Here is a 25491-nt window from a genome sequence, read left to right as displayed (position 1 = left end):
AATGAAGCAGGGCAAAGGTTAACAGAGTTTTGTCAAGAAAACACACTGGTCATAGCGAACACCCTTTTCCAACAACCGAAGAGGCGACTCTACACATGGACATCACCAGATGGGCAACACCGAAATCAGATTGACTATATAATTTGCAGTCAAAGATGGAGAAGCTCTATCCAGTCAGTAAAAACAAGACCTGGAGCTGTGAGGTAGGTGGGGCTGAGAGAGCTCTTGACAGAAACTGCTCTTTTTCAAGGACAGCTCTGACAGAACTAGGGCTTGCCCAAGGTCATCCAGCCAGGTGCAAGTGGAGGAGTGGGGAATCAAACCCGGTTCTCCCAGATTAGAGTCCTCGCACTTAAACACTACATCAAACATAAGAGAAGCCAATGTTGGATCAGGCCAGTGGCCCATCCAGTCCAACCCTCCATGTCACACAGTGGCCAAAAATACCAGGAGCCATCAGGAGGTCCACCAGTGGGGCCAGGACACTAGGAGCCCTCCCACTGTTCTCCCCCCCCCCCAAAGCACCAAGAATACAGAGCATCACTTGCCCCAGACCGAGAGTTCTTATTTATACCTTGTGGCTAATAGCCACTGATGGACCTCTGCTCCATATGCTTATCCAATTCCCTCCATGCTTATAGTCGCTACCACCTCCTGTGGCAGTGAATTCCATGTGTTCATCACTCTTTGGGTGAAGGACTTCTTTTTATCTGTTCTAACCCGACTGCTCAGCAATTTCATGGAGTGCCCACGAGTTCTTGGGCACTTTCCTATTCCCTGCACACAGGATTCCCTGCATGTACACATGAAGCTGCCTTATACTAAATCAGCCCCTTGGTCCATCAAGGCCAGTACTGTCTACACAGTTCCATTCATTTATTTAAGGATTCAAGATCAGAATTAAAATATACCATATACCCGTTGGGTTACATCCAGACACGCGCAGTTAAAACCAGCAAACATTAAATAAACAGACACTTTAAGAGTCGTAAAATATTTTAGGACCGAGTTAAGGTAAGTTAAAAAAAAAATTCTCTGCCTTATTAAAACAGCCCAAGCACAAAATCTTGCCGCCTTGGCAGGAATTTATTTACAGCAATCTGCAGAATAAAACTGGTTTGTTCTACCAAAAAATTCTCTGCCTTATTAAAACAGCCCCAGCACAAAATCTTGCCGCCTTGGCAAGAATTTATTTACAGCAATCTGCTAGGAGAAAAGCAGAATAAAACTGGTTTGTTCTACCCAGATATGGTGCTATAATTGGGGGACTGTCTATTCAGACTGGCAGTGGCTCTCCGGGGTCTCAGGCAGAGAAAGGTCTTTCACATCACCTGCTGCTTGGTCCTTTTGACTGGAGGTACCGTAGATTAAACCTGGGAATGTCTGCATTCCAAGCAGGTGCTCTACCACTGAGCTATGGCGCCTCCTTAGCATTCCCTCTAAGCTGAGTTAGTGTGAGCTAGCTCACAGTTTCCTAGACTCCAGCTCACAGATTTTTACCTTCGCTCTGGAAGGATGGCTCCAGAGCAAACTAATTTATGCAGCAGCCAAATCGCTCACTCACCACTTTAATGCCAGGAGCTCACAGAGCAGAATTTTTGCTCACAAGACTCCACAGTTTAGAGGGAGCACTGCCTCAAATAGAAAAAATGAACATCAGCCACCACCTCTAGTTTTAAGCAGCACAACACAGGACTAGGCTTTCCGCCTCAAGAAGAGCCAGGACCAAAGACTTTAAACAAGCAGGTGCTCTACCACTGAGCTATGGCGCCTCCTTAGCATTCCCTCTAAGCTGAGTTAGTGTGAGCTAGCTCACAGTTTCCTAGATTCCTGCTCACAGATTTTTAGGATGTAAGGGATGGTTTATTTAGCTTTGATAATTACTGAAAGTTAAAAGGTATTAGTAGTAGATTAAGATATGTAACCAAAATAGGGAAGGTTATGTTACCTATAGACAATGTGTAATGGAATATAATAGGGGGTGAAGAAGATCTAAGAAGTGTGCAGGAAGTTGGAGCACTGTGGGAAGCCGAAAAGAGGGGGGGGGAGGATATATGGGTATAAAAATGTGTGATTTATATTTGATTGTGTTTGGTATATCCTAATAAAATGTGTTTTAAAAAAAAGAAAAGAAGAAGAGTCAGGACCAATTGGCTCCCCACCAATGCATGTTGCTGACCACAGCCAGACATCATTTCACAGACTAAAGCTTCCTTCGACACAAAGCACTACATCAGGCAGCTACTGCCTCAAATAGAAAAAATGAACATCAGATAGAAGGGCCCTACCTAGCTCCCTCTCCCACATGCAGCTTTCTAGCAATGTGACACTTTTGCAGACACGTTTGAAGCAGCACAACACAGGACTGGGTTTTCCACCTCAAGAAGAGCCAGGACCAATTGGCTCCCCCCCAACGCATGTTGCTGACCACAGCCAAACATCATTTCACAGACTAAAGCTTCCTTTGACACAAAGCACTACATCAGGCAGCCGCAGAACGCAAACAGCGGTCCAAATGCCCCACTGACCATTGCAGACCCCTTCCAAGACACCTTTTAGAAATCAGTATCAGACCAGCTGTAGACCAGTGATTCGTAAAGGGGGCCTGTCGTGATCTGGGCTGTGCAATTAAAGGCCTAGCAGGCCCAGGGACTCTGTGTAGCAGTGGGAGGAGGCCAGGCCTACAACTCCCAGAAGTCCCTGGGAGGTTTTGACGCCAATTTTAGCCAATCACAGAGAAAGGGGACTTATAATAAAAGACCTGGTACAGAAGAAGAGCTGTTCTTTCTTCCAAGAGAGCAGGGCCGGAGGGAAGTAGGAACTCCTTTACATATTAGGCCACACCCCCTAATGTAGCCAATCCTCCAAGAGCTTACAGAGCTCTTCTTACAGGAGCTACTGTAAGCTCTTGGAGGATTGGCTACATTAGGGGTGTGTCGCTTAATATGCAAATGAGTACCTGCTACAAAAAGAGCCCGGAAGGCTACTGCATGGAAGAGACCCTCACCCTGAGAGGAAAGGGGAACAGTCTGAGGCCCACCTGAGACAGTGAGCTAAGGACAGTAAATTTAGACACGTTGGGGCATTTGGTTTCTTTTCCCTTCACCCACTTATCGTTAGGGTTCTTGCACCTTGTTTGTTTCCCATACTGGGCTGACCTCCTGTAAAAATAAACCCTTTTCTTTGTTGTTTACTCTGCCTGGTCCTTACACATATTATTTGGCCAAAGAAGGGAGGTCTGAAGGCCTTGGGAGGGTGCTCTGGGCCTTCTCAAGGGATCTCAAAACCAGAGTGGTGGCAGCGTCAGGTGACACCCCACCTGAGCCATGACAGGGTCTTATCCCTGCCCCCACACACGCACCCCCCAGAAGCAATCTACAAATCTTAAGGGGACGTATATGCATACATACATACGTATTACCCAGGAGCATTAATACATATTTATTTATTTACATTATCTATGGCAGGGGTGTCAAACATAAGGCCCGGGGACCGGAGCTAGCCCACGGAGCCCGCAAGCAATGTTCCCTCTAAGCTGTGAAGTCTTGTGAGCAAAAATTCTACTTTGTGAGCGACTGGCATTAAAGTTGTGAGCAAGCAATTTGGCTACTGCATAAATTAGTTTGCTCTGGAGCCACCCTTCCTGAGCTGAGACAAAGATGTGTGAGCTGGAGGCTAAGAAACTGTGAGCTAGCTCACTCTAACTCAGCTTAGAGGGAACACAGCCCGCAAGCAACTAGTGCAAGGGAGGGAAAAGAAGACTGCTTGGGGGGGACTGCAGCACGGCGGAACAACCTTGTCTGCAGTGGTCAAGCATTGTGGGAGTCCGCCCATATGCATTTTCCTTTGCACCCTCCTCCCAGCCCACGAGGCCGCGCAGCGAGGATACAGCAACTCTGACCTTAACCAGCTGCTGTCCTTTATATAGTTTATACCTCCGGTACCTGGCGTAACATTTATGTCAGATCTGGCCCTCGTAACAAATGAGTTCGACACCTCTGATCTATGGTCTACCTTTCTCACTTGGACTCAAGGCTCATTACACAGACTGAGTCAATACAATTGACGGATGGGGCATTCAATAGACAATGACATAGGAATTAGGGTGGTAGACCCAATCAGAAGTCCAAAAACAGAACTGGAGCAAAGCATAAGTATTAACGTGATGCATTACCAGTGAAATCCTAAGAAAAGTCACTCCAGTCTAAGTCCACTGATTTCAGCGGGCTTAGACTGGAGTAACTCTGTTTAGGATTGCACTGTAAATGATGCAGAATTACACAGTGGGACCCTCGTTACAAGAAGCTACACATAGCGGTACAGACCACGGCCCCTAATAATTGTTCTAAATAACTTTGGGAATCATCTAGTACAGTGCAAATCTGTTGCCTGCACAGAAAAGCTCTCTTGAATAATTCAGTACATATACCATATATAAAGAAATGCCTTGTCTTGAGTGTAGCTTTTACACCCTAATTTTTTGCTTGGGGGGCAGTCCACGACAACGTTGCATATTCGGTGGGGTGTGGCCGCGGATCAATTATTATGTCTTTTTTCAAAGGACACTGGAACAGTCTCCCTCAAGAGGTGGAGGATTCTTCCCCTTTGGAGGTTTTTGAGTATTGAATGGATACCTACTTGTTGGGGATATTATAGCTGTAGTTCCTGTACCAGGAAGGGGTTGGACTAGATGACCCCGGTGGTCCCTTCGAGCCCTGAGATTAAATTTTTAAAAAAATTATGGCAACTTACCATTTTGCAGAGTCTGCGCCCGCGATTCCTTTCCCAAGTTGACGTGAAATCCTCCAACGGTTTGTGATTTCCCTGCCGCTGGAAGGAAGAAAGGAGGAGAGGAAAAAACAACTTGTCAAATGCAAGGTTATTAATGGAAGCACTGCAATAAATCTTGCCGTCGCCTGACAGAAACGGCAGTGGCCCCAGACGCGGAGGCTCCTCCAGTGCTGATTAAGGACCCATTTACACCCACCTCAGACCTCAAAGCTTTATCCTTTTCCAGTTCCACTCGCAGCGCTATCGCACCTAAGGAGAGCGATGAAGGCCTCTAGCCCCTGGATTAACAGGTGTGCCAAATCCAAAAGGCCACTTTCGTAACTGTCATCACAGAGGCAGGACTCCATTTTCTAAAGCATGCTATTTGCTTAGTATTTAAGGAGTTAACCTAAGTCAGGGGTTGCCCCGAGAATGAAGAATAGAGGAAAACGATACTCTGTCTCCCACCACTGAATTGAAGGTCCCTGGGAGACAGAACCCAGTTCCTTCCTCCAAGGAAGAACCCCTCAGCCATAAGCCAGAGAGAAGCTCAGAGATCTGGCTGGCTGCCCACCCAGCCAGTGGCCCCAAGATAACAGCAGCAGCAGAAGAAGAAACAGAAGAGGAGGAGGAGGTTGGATGTATACACTACCCTTCACCACCCGAAGGAGTCTCAGAGCAGCTCACAATCTCCTTTCCCTTCCCCTCCCCAAAACAGGTACCCTGTGAGGTAGGTGGGGCTGAGAGAGCTCTGAGAGAACAGCTCCTGAGAGAACAGCTCTGAACAAACTTGTGACTGATGCAAGGTCACCCAGCAGCTGCACGTGGAGAAGTGGGGAATCAAACCTGGTTCTCCTAGATTAGAGTCCGTGCTCCAGCTACCAGCCAGAGGACAACAGGATAACTGCACCGCTTCCATCCAAGCAAGCGAAAGCAGATCTGCCAGGTCCCAACTGGGACACGGCTTTGTGTCCATCTGGTTGATCCTAGCACTGGGGTAGTCGAGTGTCGGACTAGGATCTGGGAGACCCGGGTTCAAACCCCCACTCTGCCATGGAAGCTTGCTGGGTGACCTTGGGCCAGTTACACACTTTCAGCCCAGCCTACCTCTCAGGGTTGCCGTGAGAATAAAACGGAGAAGAACAATATAAGCTGCTTTGTGTCCCCACCGGGGGGAGAGGGGGTGTATAAACGAATAAATAAAAAAATGGGCCATTATGGCTGTACATCTTTTTCCCAACTGGACGTCAGTTCAAAGTGATCTCCCTCCGCTACTTTCCCCCCCGCACCACTCTCTTCCCCTCCCCTCGTGCATCTTGCCTTTTTAGATTGCAGGCCTGACTCGCTCTATTGATTTAAGCCACTTTGGAAGGCGACGGTCTGAAAAGCGGGATATAAAACAGGCCAGTTTGGTGTGGCGGTTAAGAGTGGTGGACTCTCATCTGGGAGAACCGGGTATGATTCCCCACTCCTCCACACGCAGCCAGCTGGGTGACCATGGGTCGGTCACAAGTTCTTTCAGAGCTGTTCTCTCAAGAGCAGTTCTCAGGAGAGCTCTCTCAGCGCCCCCCCCACCTCACAGGGTGTCTGCTGTGGGGAGGGGAAGGGAAAGGAGGTTGTAAGGCGCTCTGAGACTCCTTCAGGTAGTGAAGGGTGGGGTAGAAATCCAATCTCTTCTCTTCTTCTCCCCGTCCCAATATTTCCTTGCTCCTGCTTGTTGTCATCCGTTTCCATTTGTCCCCCCACGTACAAACACACAGACTCTGCCGCTCTTTGCTCACTATGACAAGAACCCAGGATTAGCAAAGCCCCACCCGTAGTGGGGTCCCAAAAATCACATGCAGAGGAAGTATAACCTAGATTCAGGTGGGAAGCCATGTTGCTCTGAAGCAGCAGAACGAAGTCTGAGTCCAGCGGCACCTTTAAGATCAACACGGTTTAATTCTGGGCATAAGCTGTCGGCTGTGTGCACATTTCTGCAGATACAGACGTAGAAGCGTTTGCTGCAGTTTGGTGTAGTGGTTAAGTGGGTGGACTAATCTGGGAGATCCGGGTTTGATTCCCCACTCCTCCACTTGCACCTCGCTGGATGACCTTGGGCAAGCCATAGTTCTGATAAGAGCTATTCTTGAAAAAAGAGCAGTTTCTGTCAAGAGCTCTCTCAGCCCCACCTACCTCACAGGGTGTCTGTTGTGGGGAAGGGAAGGGAAAGGAGTTTGTAAACCCGAGACACCTTTGGGTAGTGAAGGGCAGGGTATAAATCCAGTATCTTCTTCTTCTTCTAAGGCCCCTCAGTCCTTTCTAATCGGAAAACAAGGCCGACACCTGCTCCACGCAGTAGTCAAAGGCTGCCATCACACACACTAAATAATCTACTTTTAATCCACTTTCTTTTTTAAATTTTGTAAATTTTCATTAAAAACAAACAAAACACACATATATTACACATACTATTGGGGATTCCTATTTCTTTTTTACCTAAGAAATTACTTCATAGAATATCCGAGTATCGTCCTTGTTAATTTTACCTTTAAAAAAATGACCTCATAAGATATCGAAGTACGTTCTTTGTCAATTTTTCTGCTTAAAAATTAACATAAATATCATTTACAGTGCATTTAAGTACATATTTCTTATTTTCTGCCCTTCCATTGAATGTCTGGAGTTTTTAAGTGGGTTGATCTTCTTATCCATTTATAAAATCTTGACCATGTGCCTTCAAACTCTTCTTTGTTGTGCCCTCTCAGTATTAAAGTTAATCTGTGCATCTCTACGATTTCCAGTATTTTGTTTATGATTTCTTCCTTTGACTTTTTCTGCTTAAAAATTAACATAAATATCATTTACAGTGCATTTAAGTACACATTTCTTATTTTCTGCCCTTCCATTGAATGTCTGGAGTTTTTAAGTGGGTTGATCTTCTTATCCATTTATAAAGTCTTGACCATGTGCCTTCAAACTCTTCTTTGTTGTGACCTCTCAGTATTAAAGTTAATCTGTCCATCTCTACTATTTCCAGCACTTTGCTTATGATTTCTTCCTTTGATGGCCCCACCCCATTTAAAACAGTGGGATGCCTACTGCTTAACAGCCTCTCCCCCAGGATTTATCTCATGGCCTCTTTATGATGACATTTGCACAGCACCAGCCTTCTGCAGAGATCAAGGCAGCATATACCGGGGAGACATGGCACTCTTCCTCACAACAACCTTGTGAGGTAGGCCACGCAGGCAGGGATCAGAACCGAGGTCACTCCAGTCAAAGCCCAACATGTTAGTCGGGATACTAAGAGCCAAACTGGTCTAAGGAACCACGAGAAGCCCTTATCTTCTCCGAAAACTAAACGGTGCCAGCGAGAGGTACTTGCAAGAAGGGGAAATGAGAACACGGCACAGACGGCTTCCACAGCAGAACACCATTTAACAAGAACACAGGCTCTGGCCTAATGGCAAAGCAGAAGCAACTGGGGCCAGCAATGAGGGTGCAATCCCATTGGCCGGAGGGAACCCCTGGTTTGTCCAGAGACTTTCAGTCGGGTGCTGGGTTGAAATGCCGGGTTGAACCACTAAAGATAAAGCAGCTTAAAGCCTAACTGATGCAAACCCAGAAACAAAGAAAGAAAAGGGGGAGAGTGAAACCACTGCTCAGGGGGACCCAGCACAGATAAGAGAATCCCAGGATCTCTGCTTTGAAGATAAGGGACCCGCTCCGGGGGTTTAAACCCTTTCATCCCATGCCTATTTGACAATTTAAACCACCCCTCTGCAGGAAGAAGGCCGGTTTTGCACTCTGGCCTGTTCCTCAGCTTCAAAGGGGCTATTTCCATTCTGAAAGCATGGGAAGAAAGGGTTAAGGGTGCTTTCACACATGCTAAATAAGGCACTTTCCGTCCACTAGAGAGACTGTTTGCGAGAGGATTTTTTGCTCTTGCGCACAGTAAAAACCAGTTGCAAAGAGGAGGCGCTTGGATTTATACCCTACCACTCTCGACCGAAGGACTCACACAGCAGCTTACAATCCCTTTCCCTTCCCCTCCACACAACAGGCACCCTGTGAGCAATGCTCCCTCTAAGCTCTACTTTGTGAGCTACTGGCATTAAAGATGTGAGCGAGCGATTTGGCTACTGCATAAAATAGGTTGGTCTGGAGCCGTCCTTCCAGTTCCAAGACAAAAATGTGCGAGCCGAAGGCTAGAAAACTGTGAGCTAGCTCACACTAATTTAGCTTAGAGGAAACACTGCCTGTGAGGTACGTGGGGCTGAGAGAGCTCTGAGAGAACTGTTCTTGGAGGACAGCTCTGAATAAACTTGTGACTGACCCAAGGTCATGCCAGCAGCTGCATGTGAAGAAGTGGGGGATCGAACCCAGTTCGCCCATATCAGAGTCGGTGCTCCTGACCACTACACCAAACTGGCTTTCAGAGGACTGGAAGTACATTATTCAGCTCTGCCTGTTTGGCTCTCTCATTTCCCCACCACACCAAGTCCTCCCACTCATTCCCAGCCTGCCTGCTGGTTATGGTGGTGATGGTGTTGTTTTAATTAGTGATTCTGTTCACCAGAACTCCTGCATCAAGTGTTCTTTGTTCCTGAGAGGCTGATTCAGACAACCAAAGTAATCCACACGCTGCTTGGATTCATAAGTTTCATGACTAAGCATTTGATACTGGAACTGAACCAACGCAAAGTTCTGTTTTTGTTAAAGGTAACGGTAAAGGTTTCCCTTGCTCGGAAGCCAGTCGAGTCTGACTCTAGGGGGCGGTGCTCATCTCCATTTCCAAGCCGAAGAGCCAGCGCTGTCCGAAGACCTCTCCGTGGTCATGTGGCCGGTATGACTAAATGCTGAGGCGCACAGAACGCTGTTCCCTTCCCACCGAAGCGGTACCTATTTATCTCCTTGCAATTTCTTGATTTCAAACTGCCAGGCTGGCAGGAGCTGGGGCCAGAGACGGGAGCTCACTCCATCACGCGGCACACTCGGGTCTCGAACTGCCAAACTACAGACCAACCGGTCTGCAGCTCAGCATCTTAACTTCTGAGCCACTGTGGCCCCTTGCTACAGCAGCACAAAAAGTTCCAGCATGCTCTGCACGGGTGGTGGAGATTTTCCCAAGTTGCAGACAACTTATGGCGACCCCACGGGGTTTTTAAGGCCAGAGATGAAAAAAGGCATCTGGCCTTGCCCGCCTCTGCATAGCAACCCTAGGCTTCCATTGCGGTCTCCCATCCAAGTACTAACCGGGGCCGGCCCTGCTTAGCTTCCGAGATCTGAAGAGACTGGGCTAACCTGGGCCACCCAGGTCAGTGCTGCTATCTACTAGAAAAGCAAAAATAGCCAGGGGTGGGTTTTGGTTATGCCATTCCAACAGCTAACCGGGATCAAGAACAGCAATACGTTAGGCTGGTTTTCCCTAAACCGCTTAGAAAGATAGCCATGCTTCCAAGCTTTCCACTTACTAAGAGAGCCAGCTTGGTGTAGTGGTTAAGTGCGCGGACTCTAATCTCTGAGAACCAGGTTTGATTCCCCGCTCCTCCACTTGCAGCTGCTGGATGGGCAAGCCATAGTTCTCTCAGAGCTGTTCTCTCGAGGACAGTTCCTGTCAGAGTTCTCTCAGCCCCACCGACCTCACAGGGTGTCTGTTGTGGGGAGGGGGAGGGAAAGGAGTTTGTAAGCCGCTCTGAGACTCCGAGTGAAGGGCGGGGTATAAATCCAACCTTCTTCTTTTTCTTCTAACACATGGGATAGGTAGGTAGGTAGAGAGGGAGGGAGGGAGGATGACACACAGATAGATAGATATTCCGCTGCTAAATTCTGGATACAGAAAATTGCATACGACCGTTCCTACTCCCCCCCCCCCCAAGACAAAAGCTTGAAACAATAATTTCTAAGAAAAATAGAGAAGCACATTTAAGGACACAGCTTGGCCAAGTGAAGTAAATGTTCATGGCCGCCCCCCATCGCTGCTTATCCAAAGTGCCTGCAAGGGTTTGGCGTCCACCTCAAGAGTGTCCGAGAGCCGAACTTTACTTCCAGCCACAGAAGTGACCAACTGCCCTTCAGCAGAAGCCAGGGGCCCCCAGAGCACAGGACCACGCAGGACACCAGAAGAGCTGTGACGTCATGTGACAGAACCCAAAAAAGGGAGGTTCATTTTTTTCCATAAAGTTTTTATATTATGACAAGCAAACAAATACCTCACGGGGAGGGCGGGGTATAAATCGAAACAATAAATAAATAAATAAAACAAATACATACAGAATTGGGGGTTCCATTTACATTTTTGTTATATCTAATGTTTTACCTCATACATTGTTATACCTAATCTGTTACCTCATACCACCATGTGTTTTTATGTATATATTTTGCATTATATATAACAATGTAATTCTTGCCTTCTTTTAGTATACGGTTATATGCCTTTTGTTATTTATTTATTGTCGTTTTCCAGCCATTTGTAAAATCTTGACCATGAATTTTCAAAGCTTCCTCCTTCTTGTCCTCTCAGAATTAAAGTTAATTTATCCATCTCTGCAGTTTCAAGTATTTTTGTTTATAATTTCTTCTTCTGAAGGGACATCACTTTTCCTCCAGTATTTGGCGTATAATATTCTTGCAGGCTTATGCCCAATTTTAAGGAAACCTGCGGGGTTTACAGTCCATGCAGCATCCCTGCAACGAAATATAACTTGCGCTCCAAATGCAAAACACAGGATCTGTGAGAAGGCTTCTTCCAGCACGCCCGGCGGAGAAGTTAAATTCACTAAACCAATCATTCGCACAAGTTGCTTGAAGATCATCGGAATGGGCCCCAAGGGGAGTGCACTTTGTTTCAAAGCATTTCTGGCCATTTGCCTTCCTCACACGCGCAAAAACGCCAAGACGGGACTCCGCCAACAGGCTCATTTAAATTTGGGGGTTTTTTGCCCACGACTTGCAGCTGAATTACAGGGACCCTGCAGGGTTTTCAAGGCAGGAGACGAGCACAGGTGGTTTCCCATCGCCTGCCTCTGCGTAGCAACCCTGGACTTCCTTGGTGGCCTCCCATCCAAGTACAAACCAGGGCCGACCCTGCTTAGCTTCTGAGATCTGAGGAGATCGGGCTAAGCTTTGAAAATCGGTGGTGGGAAGTGCCGTCAAGTCACACCTGACTTATGCCGATCCCGTAGAGCTTTCAGGGTAAGAGATGACCAGGGGTGGCTGGCTGCTGCCTGCCTCCGCGTAGCAACCTTGGATTTCCTCGGTGGATTCCCATCCAAGTACAGACATGGGCTGACCCTGTCTAGCTTTCGAGATCTAATGAGATTGGGCCAGCTGTAGTGGTTAAGTGTGCAGACTCTAATCTCTGAGAACCAGGTTTGATTCCCCACTCCTCCACTTGCAGCTGTTGGATGACCTTGGACAAGGCGTAGTTCTGTCAGAACTGTTCTCTCAAGTACAGTTCTGGAAAGAGCTCTCTCAGCCCCACCTACCTCGCAGGGTGTCTGTTGTGGGAAGGGGAAGGGGAAGAAGAGATTGGATTTATACCCGGAGGAGGAGGAGGAGAAGAGATTGGATTTATACCCTGCCCTTCACTACCCAAAGGAGTCTCAAAGCGGCTTACAAACTCCTTTCCCTTCCCCTCCCCCTCCCCACAACAGACACCCTGTGAGGTAGGTGGGGCTGAGAGAGCTCTGACAGAAACTGCTCATTTTCAAGAACAGCTCTTATCAGAACCACGGCTTGCCCAAGGTCATCCAGCCAGGTGCAAGTGGAGGAGTGGAGAACCAGACCCGGTTCTCCCAGATTAGAGTCCGCGCACTCAACCACTATACCAAACTGGCTCTCAGGAAGGAGTTTGTAAGCCGCTCTGAGACTCCGAGTGAAGGGTGAGGTATAAATCTAATCATCATCATCTCCTCCTCTTCTTAAGTTTTCAAATATCTCCCATTTCACAACAGAACAACTTTGGCTGACAAGTACTTCATTTTTTTTCTGAATTATTTAAGCCACTGAAACTGATGATGTGGGAGTAACGATGGCAGGCATGAAATTTTCTTGAACAAAAGAGCTCGTGGGCTTAAGAAGCATTTGAAATCCCGTCACTGTACTTGCATGTCGTGAACAAATTGTGGTTTGTTTGTGACGAATATGAGCAGCCGCCGCCACCAGGTTCCTCTACTCCTGCACTCACGCTTTCAGGCGCCGTGCCGAAACGGAAAACTCCTTTTGTTACTTGTTGCAATCGGCTGTGGCACCCAAAACTGGTGGCTTTAGCACACGGGAAGTCGTTTTCTTGCTTGCAGACCTGGATCCGTAGCACAGGTGACTCCCAGTTTAAAAGCCTGGGTTGTAGACGAGTAACAACATTCAGCTGCCAGGTCTGGATGTCAACAACAAACTGCAGTTTGCAACAAGCAAAGAAAGTCTCCAATCTCAGCAGGGCGTGAACGGGGAGGAAGGCCAGCCTGGGTACGAGGACTCAACGGGCTTCTTCTCAACACGAACTGTAATATTCATTTTATTTATTATCTCCATCCTTTGTAGCCCACCTTTCTCACTTGGACTCCAGGCGGATTACACAGAGCGAGTCAATAAAATTGATGGATGTGATATTCAATAAACAATAGGAATCAGGGTTGCCAAAGGCGGGGAGGGCGGGATATGAATTAACTTAACTAAACAGAACCAACCAGAAGTCTAAAAACAGGACAAAGCATAAGAATTATCTTGACAGAGTTAAATGGAAGCTAGTTCCAGCAAACTATACACAGCAGAATGCATCGCAGTCCCTAATAATTTTTCCAAATAAGAACATCAGGAGAGCCCTGCTGGATGAGAGGGCGAAAATCTTGTTGGTTTCTAAGGTGCGACTGGGCTTGAGTCTAGCTTTTCTACTGCATCAAAACCTGTCGTTTCAATGCTGTGTATTGTCAGGAAATGTCAAAGCTCCAAGTCCTCTTCTGGGACAAGAGAAGGGGTGTCTAAGAATATCAGGGCCTCACTAGATCAGACCAGTGGTCCATCTAGTCCAGCATCCTGTCTCACACAGGGGCCAACTGGCTCCTCTGGAGGGCCAACAACAGGGCAGAGAGGCCGAGGCCTTCATTAGAACATCAGAAGGGCAGGGACGCCTTGCTTGGGATGCCAACATTAACTGGAACCCGCCTGATTATTATTCTCTTGCTGGCAATGAGAAATCTGCATGTTTAAAATATTCCCATCTTAAGAACATCAGAAGAGCCCCGCTGGATCAGACCAATTGTCCATCTAGTCCAGCATCTGGTCTCACAGAGTGGCCAACCAGTTCCTCTGGACGGCCAACAACAGGGTAGAGAGGCCAAGGTCTTCCTCCGATTTGCCTCCTGGCTCTAGGATTCAGAGGATCAGTACCTCTGAATGTGGAGGTTCCCCTCAATCACCATGGCTAGCAGCCACTGATAGACTTCTCCTCCATGTACCTGCCTAATTCCCTTTCAAAGCGGTCTATGCTTATGGTCATCGCGACATCCTCTGACAGCGAATTCCACATTTTCATATCTCTCTGTGTGAATCCTTTAGTACTGTGTCACTCCTTCAGTACAGCGCAACTCTGGGCAACCGGGAGGGGGGGGGGGGGGGGGGGGGGGACACAAAACAGACATTCAGGACACAACTTGCCAAGAACAGACACAGTTTCTGACCAACTATGAGATAACCTGGATTTCGTTAGCTAGACTGGGAGCGGCACGAGTCATTCGTTTCCTGACGTTCGGGGCACCGAATTCGAAGGTCTTCTGGCGTGTTTCCCTTTAATATGTTCCGCCTGCGATAAAGGCCTGTTGCCGTTCTCGGGTTCCGGCCTTACCCAACTTTACAGATAAGTGAACAGAGATGAAGAGCCCCTGTCGCCGACGAGTTCGGTCAAGCCCAACCCACCCGCTCCCCCCCCCCCCCCCCCAAACAGGCACATACAACACACACGCTACCAATTTCCAGGTATCACCCCACAGAGAGTCGAGCCTTCCCTTGCTTTTCCAGGCTTCCTGCCTGGATGAAATACAGATCTACAAAAACGGGCAGGAGTGGGAAGGGAAAAAATCAATGCTGGCCCCCGGCCACCGAGTGCAGGATTCAGCATTTTCATAGCTGCCAGAGTAACCTCTGCAGCGTTTCAAGCCTGCCTTTGTTGCCGTCTTGAGAAAGCGGCACAGAGAAGGAAAGGATGCCAGAAAGAGCCTTAACCTTGAAGCGTGAGACGAGAGTGACACCTGGAGGAAGCCGGGGGAGACGCAGCAGGAAAGTCACATCTATATAAAAGTCCCCCTCAGCGTAAAATCAACGCCCAGGCCAAACCGCTGGACCTAGAGACACCAAATTCGGGGAGAGCGCTCCTACCGTGGCGTAGGTGCTCGCTAAGAAGGGATTTTTTAGAAATTCGACCCCTAAGTGGGTCAAAAGGGGGGAAAATGTGCTCCCCCCATTGATTACTATGCGGCTGCCAGGCAGCTGCCTCTCTGCACCCCCCACTCTCTGATTGGTCAGCTGCAGAGCTCAGTGTTCTGAGGTAAAAAAAAAAAGCCACCAGTTACAGGGGACTGCAGACAGCTAATGACAGGTGAGGAAATCAGGAGTGGCCGAGAACCACCTCTGAGGTGAAGCAAAGCTGCTGGCCCAGCCTCTCTGATGGCTTCCAACACACTCCCCCCACCTCCTAGACCTAACAGGCGGTTGTCTGTCAGGTGCAATCCCACCTCCACAGTGGCTTTTAATACTCCTCCCCCTCCCCCTCCCACACTGGACAGGTATAGGAGAGGATGTGGGGTGGCTTCCAACACACTCCCTCTACTTCCTACACCTAACAGGCGGTTGTCTGTCAGGTGCAGCAGTGGTTACAGGATGCTTAAAGCCACGAGGGAGCCTGCCCCGGCAGTAATGCCTTAGTGATCCTGTCAGCCTTGCTGCCTACACAGTGGCTTCTAATACTCCTCCCCGCTCCCCATCCTACACTGGGATGCTTACAGCCGCCAGGGAGGTTTGCTCAGCATGATTGCCTTAGCATGGCTGCTGGCCCAGCCTCCCCAATGCCTTTAAATACAATCCCCTCCAACATCAAACAGGCTGGTGTCTGTCAGGTGTACGAGCAGGGCCAGGGTATGAATGTTTATGGGGAGATAGTAAAGGACATTTCTACGAGCCATTTCAATGCGTGCCTCCCTCATGAACCTGAAGAAATGTCCACCACATCACCAATCCCTCACATCAACGCCCCCTTCCACCTCTCACCTCTCACCTCTTACTGCCCCCAAGAAAGCTCCTGGCAAACATCGAGCCAGATACACCAACGCTACAAGGAGGAGGCAACTTAGGAATGCGGCGAAGACATTTGCACACAGTACTCCTGCAGTGCACTGAGCTGCGCAGGCCAAGTACCAGCGAGATCACCCTGAGGTGCTCAGAACAATACAGTCTCCATGTGAGCAAAACAATCCAGGAACACAAGTAGAGAGGCCATCTCTTTTGTGGAAGGTCGCAGGAGTTGACTTAACAGACGACTGTTTCTTAAATGGACAGGTCTATGTGGGCTGCTCCAGAGTGAGCTGATCAAGCACCCTGGTAATCCTAGCACCTGGGGGCAGAACCACCAATGTGGTCTAGAGAGAGGTCCTTCAGTAGAGGGGGGGAAAGCACATATGTCTCACTTCATTTCTTACACTACAATCTTCTCTGTTAGAATTCCTACAACAAATGTCACATTTCAGATTTCACATCGTCAGTATTATAACTGGATTTACGGAACTTAAATACCGTAGCGAAGCATGGGCATCAGGCTAGTTTATAATAATAATAACACAGTGCTGTAAAGATAGATCCAGGTGGGTGGCCCTGTCGGTCTGGAGCAACAGAAAAGAGTTTGCCACTGGACTCAGACTTTGTTCAAAGTGCCGTCAAGTTGCAACTGCCTCTTGGCAACCCCTCATGGGGTCTTCAAGGCCAGAGATGAGCAGAGGTGGTTTGCCATGGCCTGCCTCTGCACGGCTACCCCGGGGTCTTTCTTTGGGAGGCCTTCCATCCAAGAGCCAGTTTGGTGTAGTGGTTGAGTGCGTGGACTCTAATCTGGGAGAACCGGGTTTGATTCCTCACTCCTCCACTTGCACCTGCTGATGTGACCTTGGGTCAGTCACAAGCTCTGGCACAGCTGTCCTTGAAAAAGAGCAGTTTGTGTCAGAGTTCTCTCAGCCCCACCCACCTCACAGGGTGCCTGTTGTGGGGAGGGGAAGGGAAAGGAGTTTGTAAGCCGCTCTGAGACTCCAAGTGAAGGGCGGGGTATAAATCCAATCTCTTCTTCTTCTCTTCTTCTTCTTCTTCTTCAAGTACCGACCAGGGCCGATCCTGCTCAGTTTGCAAGTTCTGAGGAGCTCAGGATATTCTGGGATATCCAGGCTGCTGAATCATCATCATCATCATCATCTTCTTCGTCCAATTTATTAATCGCTCAATCCTGCAGAGCTTGCTGGCTCTGAGCGATTTACAGTTACTCATTCATGCGGGACTAACAATGATTTATGGGGGTAAGGGAGGACAACATATATCTTTTAAATCACACACATTCGCAACCGGCGGGGATTTGTTCAGCTGCAGGGTCAGACGTGTTCCGGCAGCATATTCACTTCGGCTCGGCTAGATGATGTCAGCTTCTCCAGGTCTTCGAGTTGCAGCACCACACTGCCACCGCCTGGCCGGAATGGCCCATTACAGGCTTCTCGGAGTCAAAGAGATTTTTCTTAGGCTTTCAATCTTGCGAGCTGAGCATTCCATTCGCCGGCTAACACCTCCCCCACCGGGGGTTTTTTGGTGTGCCCACCCTCTCTAAGGAGTGGTACCCATTTTATCTACTCGCTGAAGCTTTCGAACCGCTGGGTGGACGGCGAGCTGGGGACAAGGCTGGTAACTCACACCAGCACGGGGCTAGAACTGACAGCTGTACTGTTCAGCTCAGATGTTACTATAACCAGAGGATAAATCCTCTGTGCCACCGCTTCCCTTCAAGTTACTTTTAAGGATGAGAGCAAAAACGAAAGAGTTCTGCAGCACTTTAAAGACTATCAAGGGCAAGCTTTTGTGCTTATTATCTAGTTTTCAAGGAGCCACAGAACTCTTCTTGGGTTGTTCCTGCTAACACGGATACCTCACTGGAATTTGTATGGAATAAAGTTTGAGTCCAGTGGCACCTTTAACACCAAAAAAGGTGTTTAAAAGGTGTTAACACCAAAAAAAGCCAGTTCGGTGTAGTGGTTAAGTGTGCAGACTCTAGCCTGGGAGAACCGGGTTTGATTTCCCCATGCCTCTTCTTGCAGCTGCTGGATGACCTTGGGCAAGCCATAGTTCTCTCAGAGCTGTTCTTGAAAAAGAGCAGTTCTCAGTCAGAGTTCCCTCAGCCCCACCTACCTCACAGGGTGCCTGCCGTGGGGAGGGGAAGGGAAAGGAGATTGCAAGCCGCTCTGAGACTCCGAGTGAAGCCAATCCTCCAAGAGTTTACAGAGCTCTTCTTACAGGGGCTGCTGTAAGCTCTTGGAGGATTGGCTACATTAGGGGTGTGTCGCCTAATATGCAAAGGAGTTCCTGCTACAAAAAGAGCCCTAGATATAAGCTTTTGTGTGCATGCACATGGAAGTTCCTACCCAGAATTAAACTGTGTTGGTCTTAAAGGTGCCACTGGACTCCATCTTTGTTCTATTGCTTCAGACCAACACGGCCACTCACTGGAATTTGTACATTATGGATTCTCCATGACAAAATTCTTCCTTGCGTTACTTGGGAGGGTCTATGCTATACGCACCCGGCACCTACGCCAGGGGTCCCCAACCATTTTGAGCCTGCAAGAACCTTTGGCATTCTGACACAGCACGGTGAGTGCAGCCACAAAATGGCTGCCACAGCTTACCTCCGGGAAGAAGATCCTTGTGTTGCAGTGACGGCGGCTGCCAAAGCAACGTTTTAAAAAATCTGCACAGCTCATCAAATTCCAATGGCCAATCAGAAGCCCTTCTGGGCCCTGCCCACTTTCAAGAAACACTTAGCAGAGACCAGGAAAGGTGTTGGTGGGCACTCTCGCGCCCACGGGCACCACATTGGGGACTCCAACCTGCACAATCAGCATCACACATTTAACACATGCTGCAGGCAGATAAAGCACAGATGAAGTGATGGGATGGAAAGATGCAACCCTGAGAGGGGCCACAGATTAGACGGGTGTTATTCCTCTTATGGCAGAAAGTAGGGAATCTATACACTAGAGTTCTGCAACAACAGACCACAAACAGGAGCATTTTCTGCACGGCCACCCTTGTTATCAGAAGGAAACCAGAATGGGACCTCAGAGAAACACAACTTGCATTAAAATGTGTATGACAACTCCTCGTTAAAGGGTATCAGCACAGCAAGTCAAAACCTGCCTCAGAAATGCAGCAGACACACATCTGTTGATTCTCTAGTTTGACATCTGCATTGGGATGATCCAGTCCTCAAACATTTAAGCAAACAAAAGCAAACAAAAAACCCTATCTGGCAAAAAAAACAAAAACAGAACATCAAGCAGAAGACAAGACCAAAGAAGGCAGAATCATAATAAATGATTATAAGGTGCTTATGAACAAACAGGAAGCAAACAAAAAACAACAAAAACAAACAAACAGGAAGCAAACAGGCAAATCAGAGGAAAGATGTAATTTTAAAGTATACCGCTGAGGAGCAAACACAACCGGAAGCCCATGAGTCAGGTTTCTTGGACACAACATGGTACTGAGAGCCACTGTGGTACGGTGGCTAAGAACATAAGAGAAGCCAATGTTGGATCAGGCCAATGGCTCATCCAGTCCAACACTCTGTGTCACACAGTGGCCAAAAACCAGGTGCCATCAGGAGGTCCACTAGCAGGGCCAGAACTCCAGAAGCCCTCCCACCGTTGCCCCCCCCCAAGCACCAAGAATACAGAGCATCACTGCCCCTTGTGGCTAGTAGCCACTCAGGGACCTCTGCTCCTGATGTTTCTCCAATCCCCTCTTAAAGCTGTAAAGAGTTAAGAGTGTCAGACTAGTATCTGGTAGACCCAGGTTCAAATTCCTACTGGTGCCAAGGAAGCTCACAGCAGGAGGAGGAGAATATCACCACCACCACCATGAGCCAGTCACACTGCATCAGCCTAATACACCTTACAGGGTTGTCATGAGGAGGACAGAACAGCTCTGAGAGAACTTCTGACTGACCCAAGGTCACCCAGCTGGGTGCATGTGGAGGAGTGGGGAATCAAAGCCGGCTCTCCCAGATTAGAGTCTGTGCTCTTAACCACTAAACCACACTGGCTCTCACGACACCAAAGTGGCCTTCAAGGAAGTCCAGGGTTGCCACGCAGAGGCAGGCACCGGCAAGCCACCTCTGTTCGTCTCTAGCCATGAAAACCCTACAGGGTCACCATAAGTAAACTGTGACTTGCTGGCACTTTCCATTACGTAAGGAACAGTGCCAACGTCAACGATTTATTCTGTCACCTTCCAGGCCTACATCCTAGGCTCCTTCTTAGAAACCTCAAGCTTTTGAGGCAACCGCTTGCAATGCAAGAACTCCCCTGTGGGAAGGTGTTAGCTGTCGGTTGGGACGTCCTGCTCCAGGATCGGAAGGCGGTAGAAACTACTCAGCTACAGGAAAAAATCCCTGCAGTGGGATGCTTTGGCCAGGCGGTGGCAGTGTGGCGATACGACATACGGGTCCTGAAGCCCCAACGTCATCAAGCCGGTCAACGCAGCCGTTTGGGACATGACTGATCCAAGCCAGAGACGTTTCCACCGTGCAGTTACGGCGCGTGCAATTAAAAATGAATTATATGTTGTCTTTCCTATCCCCTATGAAACATTGTTAGTCCCCTGTCTAAAAGTGTAACTGTAAATCACTTTGAGCCCACTCGTGGGGAAAGCGATTAATAAATCAAAAGTGTTATTGTTGTTGTTATTGTTATTGTTGTTGTTGTTATTATTGTTGTTATTATTATGTCAGTGATGGGCAATGCAAAAGAAGACAGACCGGAAGCACTACGAGTACGTTTGGAAGTGAAAAGCGCCTGGGCCACATGTACAGAACATAACCCATTCCTGCAGTGTCTTAAAGGCTAACAAAAAACTTACTCCAGCATTTATCTCGAGCTAGAATAAATTTTTAAGTCTGCAAGGAGCCGCTGAGACCCGCATTTCATTTTGCTGCTGTAGACTAACACAGCACTTCTTCTCCCAAAAGGAAGTGGGTACTTAAAATGTGGAATTCACTCCCAGAGGACATAGGGATGGCCACAGGGATGGGCAGCTTTGAAAGAGGGTCAGACAGATTCAAGGGGAAGTGATCCGTGGCTACTAGCCATGGTAACCAAAGGGAACAGACACATCCAAGGCAGTCAATCTCTGAACATCAGTGGCAGGAGGCAACATCAGGGTTCAGCCTCTATCACCTGCTGTTGGCCCTCCAGAATAACGGGTTGGCCACGGATCAAAACGAGTAGACGTGGTTTGCCATGGCCTGCCTCTGCAGAGTCTTCCTTGGTGGTCTCCCTTCCAAATACCGACCCTGCTTAGCTCCTGAGACCTAAGTTATACCATGCCACCTTCCCTCTCAATACAGAATCTATACCAGGGATGTCGAACTCATTTGTTATGAGGGCCGGATCTGACATAAATTAGACCTTGTTGGGCCGGGCCACGGGTGTCATAAAATGTAATGCCAGGTAGTGGAGATATAAACTTTATAAAGGACATGGAGAGCCAGTTTGGTGTAGTCGTTAAGTGCGCGGACTCTAATCTGGGAGAACCGGGTTTGATTCCCCACTCCTCCACTTGCACCTGCTGGATGATCCTGGGCCAAGCCATAGTTCTGTCAGAGCTGTTCTCTCAAGGACAGTTCTGGAAAGAGCTCTCTCAGCCCTGCCTACCTCACAGGGTGTCTGTTGTGGGGAGGGGAAGGGAAAGGAGTTTGTAAGCCGCTCTGAGACTTCCTTAGGTAGTGAAGGGAGGGGTATAGCAGAACTGGAAGCAGGAGATGGCCAGTTCCACTGCGGGCCTGATGGAAGCCCTCCAGGGGGCCTGATCCGCCCCCCCGACCACATGCTTGACACCCCTGATCTATACCCAGTCACCTTATAGCCACATCCATCCGATTAAGCCTAATGCATTTTGAAAGCGAAGGGCCTACGGGTAGAAAAAACAGCAACCCCAGCAAGGAACACCAGGGAACGATGCTGTGAGCTCATTTGTCGGGGCAGTCACCAGAGGCTCCCATGACTTCCAGGTGCACGGACACATACCTATGAAAAATACCCCAAAAATGTGCTCTGAGCATCCGCTCCATCTTTTCCTACATCCTTCCCTAGAACCTCATCAAGAGTTCCCTAAAATACGCAAATCCAAGAAGCGGCAGAGAGGCTGGTTCAAGTATGAGAGGCTGTTCTTGAAACAGACGTTACAGATTGCCCATGCGCAGGACAGGTGGCTTGATGAACTGATCCTTCCCGCACAGAAGGAGAGGGTAAGATTCCACGAAGTGCCTAACGTGTGCCACTGGCGTTCCTGAGCAATGTCAATGGGATCGGAGATCTTTCGGATTCAGCAACTAACACCACCACACGTTAGCAAACCAAAAGGTTATTAAATGCAAACACAAAACAGGCAAAGCCACGCTGTCAAGATATCCACTGGCCTCTCTTGGGTTCAACAGCCATGAACGGTAACATCTGGATCGTTCTGCATCATTTGGGGGAGAGGCCACGCTTAAGGGACTTCAGCACCACCATCCCAAGAAACACAATTTGTGTGCCCATCCTCTTTTGGGCTCTTTTAAAAACCGGATGAAAACCTTGTTTTTTTTTTGGGGGGGGGGGGAAAGAAGAGGGTTGGGTTTCTACCCCGCCCTTCACTCCCCGAAAGAGTCTCAGAGCGGTTTACAAACTCCTTTCCCTTCCTCTCCCCACAACAGACACCCTGTGAGGTAGGTGGGGCTGAGAGAGCTCTGACAGAAACTGCTCCTGAGAGAACAGCTCAGAGAGATCTTGTGACGGGTCCAAGGTCACACCAGCAGCAGCTGCATGTGGAGGAGTGGGGAATCAAACCCGGTTCTCCCAGATTAGAGTCCGCGCACTTAACCACCACACCAAACTGGCTCTCCAAGCTGGCTTCCCAAGTGCAGAGAGATAGAGAGACAGTTGATCTAAACCAAAACTCAATTTATTCCATTACACACTCTCATAGCATTGTAGCATTTCAGTATTCAGCACAGAATATTTCAACACAACCCCAATACATAAACAGTGCACCAGTAATTCTATAAAGGCCGCTCTGTCAAGATCCATAACGGAAGGGTGGCTGGCCAGAACAACAAGGAACTAAACTAAATCCAGACGTTAAGTACCCTTTTCCAACCACAGGGGGGCTAAGGTAACCGTCAGAATAGGTACCACTTCGGTGGGAAGGTAACAGCGTTCCGTGCGCCTTGGTGTTTAGTCATGCCGGCCACATGACCACGGAAACGTCTTCGGACAGCATTGGCTCTTCGGCTTAGAAATGGAGATGAGCACCACAACCCTAGAGTCGGATTCAACTGGCTTTCGAGCAAGGGAACCTTTACCTTTACTAGCTATAAGGCAGGGCTGTCTCAAGTCATTTTGCTGCCCCAAGTGGGTAGTATGGGAGGAGAGCCACATGGTAACAGGTAGGGTTCCCTCCAGTCCTGACTTACGTTGATTTGGGGCTATGCAGTGGCAGCTAAGGTGGAAAAGCACCTCCTCCTATGCCATGTTTTCTGGGTTCCAAGGGTCTGGAAAGCAGTTCCATAGCCAGTTACAGGGTTTCCAACTCTGGGTTGGGAAATACTTGTAATATTTGAGGAGTAGAGCCTAGGGGGGGCAGGGTTTGGGGTGGGGAGGGACCTCAGCAGGGTATAATGCCATAGAATCTACTGCCCAAAGCAGCCATTGTCTCCAGGAGAACTGATCTTGGTGATCTGGAGATCAGTTGTAATAGCTGGGAATTTTTCTGTAGGGGAAATGATGTGCTATGGCTGGGGAACAGTGATTTTGGGAGATCCCCAGACCCCACAGAGAGATTGGCAACCCCAGTGAATGTTTAAGGGAAGTTTGGGAGATGTATTTTACCTCAGGACACATTCAGTGACTCCCAAGAGCAATAGCAAACTATTTAGAATGTTGGAGATGAGGGCCAGTCAGGCTGCATATACAAATGACCTCTGTGTTCTGACTGTCTGTGGGCGGGACTCAGGCAATGCAGCCAGTGGCTAGGGACAGCTTCTGAGTGACACATCATGGAGCCCACTGATTTAGGAGTGTGTGGAATGTTCAGAAAATGCCACCCCACTTCACAATTATATATAAGGAGAGATTCCACAATTGTATCTTTAATTCCAGGACAGTTTTCCAGTGCTAACTATCTCAGTGGGTGCAACCCTAATCAAGCAGTTCAGTGCTCTTCTAAGGTCAATGTTTATTTCTTTTTTTTTTTAACTGCCCCCAAAGGGGCAGGGTTTTATTACATTTTCCACATAACATACACAAACAATCATAACATATACATACATGCAAACAGTACAAACAGATACACGGAGGTTATTTTCAATTTTTACCAATATTTATACTGGTGCCTATTCCACCTTAATAACAATTTCTCATGAACTGTGTAAGCAACTTTTCTGTCTCTATCATCCTAACAGGTATCTATTTCATTTAGTAAACTCTTAGTCTCTCTCTTGCAAGCTTGCCGACATATATTTATCATACCAATTATAAAACCGTGACCAAGTATTCTGGAATGTCGAATCTGTTGCGCCTTTTATCAATAAAGTCAATTTATCCAATTCCGCAGCCTCCAAGATTTTATTTACTAGTTCTCGTTTTGTTGGTATCTCCGGTAATTTCCAATATTTTGCATAGAGAATTCTTGCAGCCGTAGTTAAAAAAACAATCAACCCTCATGGGTTTTCAAAGCAAGAGACGTTCAGAGAATACCAGAAGATACCTCAAATTTATAATAGACTTACATTCTTTGTTTCAAACGATGTAAAAGATATAAAAATTAACGTTTCTTATTGTATTGATGTTTCAAGAATTACTGTTTATTGTATTTATAAAGTTTAAAATTAATAAAATATATTTACACACAAAAAAACAAACACAAGAGACGTTCAGAGGTGGTTCGGCATGGCCTGCCTCCACGTTACGACCCTGGTATTCCTCTGGAGGTCTCCCATCCAAATACTGACCAGGGCCGACCCTGCTTAGCTTCTGAGATCTGGCGAGATCAGGCTATTTTGGACTATCCAGGTCAAGAGACGGAGGGGAGTCGGGGCCAATGGGGAGGAGCCTCCAAGAGGGCGGGGCAAAGCAGAGGAGCCAGGGACTCTCTTCCCTTGGCCTCCCCAATTTTTGCAGGTGCCCATTTGACGGAGAGAGCAAACCACACATCGCTTCATCCTCCTCGGTGTTACAACAACAGACTTTTAATTTAAATCCTCAAGCGCTCAAGCGCTGAACGCAGGAAGCTCCATTAAAGTTAACTGCAAAACCACTTCAACAAATCACTTCCCCCTGCATTTGTAGGGTCCTGACCTGGATATCACGGGCGAGCCTGACCTCGTCCGCTTTCAGAAGCTAAGCCGGGCTGGCCCCGGTTAATGTTTGGATGGGAGACCACCAAGGAAGTCCAGGGTCTCTATGCAGAG

General features: G+C 48.1%; 1 protein-coding gene across 1 annotated transcript in view; it reads right to left on the bottom strand.

The window, feature by feature from the left end:
- Positions 1–25491, bottom strand: part of LOC107114207 (transcription factor IIIB 90 kDa subunit-like) — a 157223-nt gene that overhangs the window by 128213 nt on the left and 3519 nt on the right. The window contains exon 2 of the mRNA XM_015415647.1: positions 4753–4830. Within this exon, the coding sequence (XP_015271133.1) occupies positions 4753–4830 (78 nt within the window). The remainder of the gene's footprint in view (positions 1–4752; positions 4831–25491) is intronic.

Source organism: Gekko japonicus, unplaced genomic scaffold (assembly GCF_001447785.1).
Source record: "Gekko japonicus isolate JY-2015 unplaced genomic scaffold, Gekko_japonicus_V1.1 scaffold3171, whole genome shotgun sequence".
Classification (NCBI taxonomy): Eukaryota; Metazoa; Chordata; class Lepidosauria; order Squamata; family Gekkonidae; genus Gekko; species Gekko japonicus.
The sequence above is the reverse complement of the archived record's forward strand: the minus strand, read 5'-3'. Positions and strand labels throughout refer to the sequence as shown.